This window comes from Phytophthora sojae (genome assembly GCF_000149755.1).
Source record: "Phytophthora sojae unplaced genomic scaffold PHYSOscaffold_59, whole genome shotgun sequence".
Taxonomy (NCBI): domain Eukaryota; phylum Oomycota; class Peronosporomycetes; order Peronosporales; family Peronosporaceae; genus Phytophthora; species Phytophthora sojae.
This window is the reverse complement of record NW_009258173.1, coordinates 6,014-7,839: the sequence shown is the minus strand read 5'-3', so window position 1 is coordinate 7,839 and position 1,826 is coordinate 6,014. Positions and strand designations below refer to the sequence as shown.

The following is a 1,826-nucleotide window of genomic DNA, read 5'->3' as shown; positions in this document are numbered from 1 at the left end:
GCGTCCGCACTTCAATAAGCCGATGGCGGTGGTGGCCAAGGAATTGGGAGTATGCATTACTCTGATGAAGAAGATCTGCCGCCGCAATGGACTCGTGCGGTGGCCGCACCGACGCATTCGCAGTCTGGTAAACCGCATCACGTCGCTCCAAGTTCTAGTGGGGAACGCAGCTGGAGCTGAGCGCAAGCGCTTCCAAGCGCAGATTGCCGGTTTGCGTGAGGAGCTATCGGCTGTGATCCAGAACCCGAACGAGAAGAGTCGCAAGGCTCAGACGGACACCAAGATCCCCATCAAGATGGAGCCGCTGATGCTCAACGGCGTCAGGGACGAGTTCCCCATTGCTCAGATCACCGATACGATGGTGGGGCCGGCCGAGATACCGTCCGACAATGACAAGATCAGTGACCATGGCAAAAAAGACGCCAAGGATAACGATTCTGCTGACGACGTTGTTGACGCCGCTTCAAACGAAGTTCGGGCCACCACTACTACCACTACCACCACCACCAGAAAGACGAGGTCCAAGAAATCCAAGGCCGCTGCCAAGACCGAAGCTGCAAAAGACCCAGAGGACGAGGTGTCTGGCGCGAAGCAGAGCTCTCGGTCAAAGAAGCGCAAGCCGTCATTCGGGCTGCACGCACACCAACCGCCTCCCATTAAGATCCCTCGCCACGAGGAGCTGCCGTCCATGAGCCGCCTGCGCAGCCAAAGCGTGCCTGAGAGACGTTTGCGTGGGGATCGACGATACGGACGGGGACGAGATACGGGCGCTGGGGTCGCATGCGTAAGACCGTCGACCACTACCCACCGCAACGGTAGGCGCGGCTCCATCTCGTCCATCTTGAACGATATTCCTGAGTAAGCGGAAGTCGGAGCACCCACCGGCTCATCTTGCTCATGCGTTGGGGCATTTGAGCTGGTACCTGTAAGAAGCCGTTCAACTAAGAGTTCAGACAAGAGTCCTTTATCGTATATACAATACACATCCGCTACGTTTGGTCCATGATAGAAAACCACTTTGCATATCTTGACCCGGAACTGTTTGATTGTTCTGCATTACTATTGACACCAAGCGAAACAAATTGCCTTGCAGCACCATTCGGGTGTACTTCGAAGTACAATAAGTACTTACCTAGAATTACACGGTGTAGCGGGGACTTCCTCGCCAGTCCCGAAGCACTACCAATTCAATCGGAAGGAAGAGGTGCGGATTGTGTAGTCTTGTTGCAGTTGTCGGTGGCGTCGTAAGCGAAGACGATACGTACGATATCCCGAGTTCGGCACGCACGCAATAATGAAAACGCGGACGGATGAAAGGGACGGCCTTCACTACGGGCTCAAGATTTGGTCCTGGACACGTACCAACATCTCGAATCGTTGAGACCAGCTTGGACGCCCCGAGTCTTTTGCTTCAATTTATAGCCTACAATCGCCTTCCTGTATTCCAGGCTGGAAAGCTTCGAGGGTTGAAAGCGGAATTGGCACACCTGTGTTCAAGTAAGAGACTGTCGATATGAATCGAGAAGCTGCCGCACCACAAATGTGCGCCCACTACTGATGAGCAGCATAACACGCACGGTGACAGATTCACACGCGATGCATGAAGGAGGTCCTTCATTGAAGGACAAGGTGGACCCCCACAACTCGAGTTGAAGTTGCATTCAAGAGTGTGTGTGTGGGGGGGGGGGCATCACGAATGGCTTATCTTTCATCATTCGTTGAAGGCTACTTTAGCCATTGGTCTCATTACTGCCGGGTCGGCAAGTGACCATTTCGTTGTCGCGGCGGGGCCAGTCATTTCATCAAAAGGACAGTCTCACCTTGTG

At 53.9% G+C, this 1,826-nt stretch overlaps 2 protein-coding genes across 2 annotated transcripts; both read left to right on the top strand.

The window, feature by feature from the left end:
- PHYSODRAFT_382362 (hypothetical protein) lies at positions 1 to 250 on the top strand (the record flags this gene model as incomplete). The annotated part of the gene is made up of 1 exon (XM_009541916.1): positions 1 to 250. A coding segment is annotated over one exon (250 nt), but the record flags the coding sequence as incomplete, so codon positions are not given.
- A 54-nt stretch (positions 251 to 304) lies between these two features.
- On the top strand, positions 305 to 1,007 carry PHYSODRAFT_358123 (hypothetical protein; the record flags this gene model as incomplete). The annotated part of the gene is made up of 1 exon (XM_009541915.1): positions 305 to 1,007. One exon carries the CDS (start codon positions 308 to 310, stop codon positions 860 to 862), a length of 555 nt encoding a protein of 184 aa, XP_009540210.1. The 3' UTR covers positions 863 to 1,007.
- Between the last annotated feature and the right edge of the window lie 819 nt (positions 1,008 to 1,826).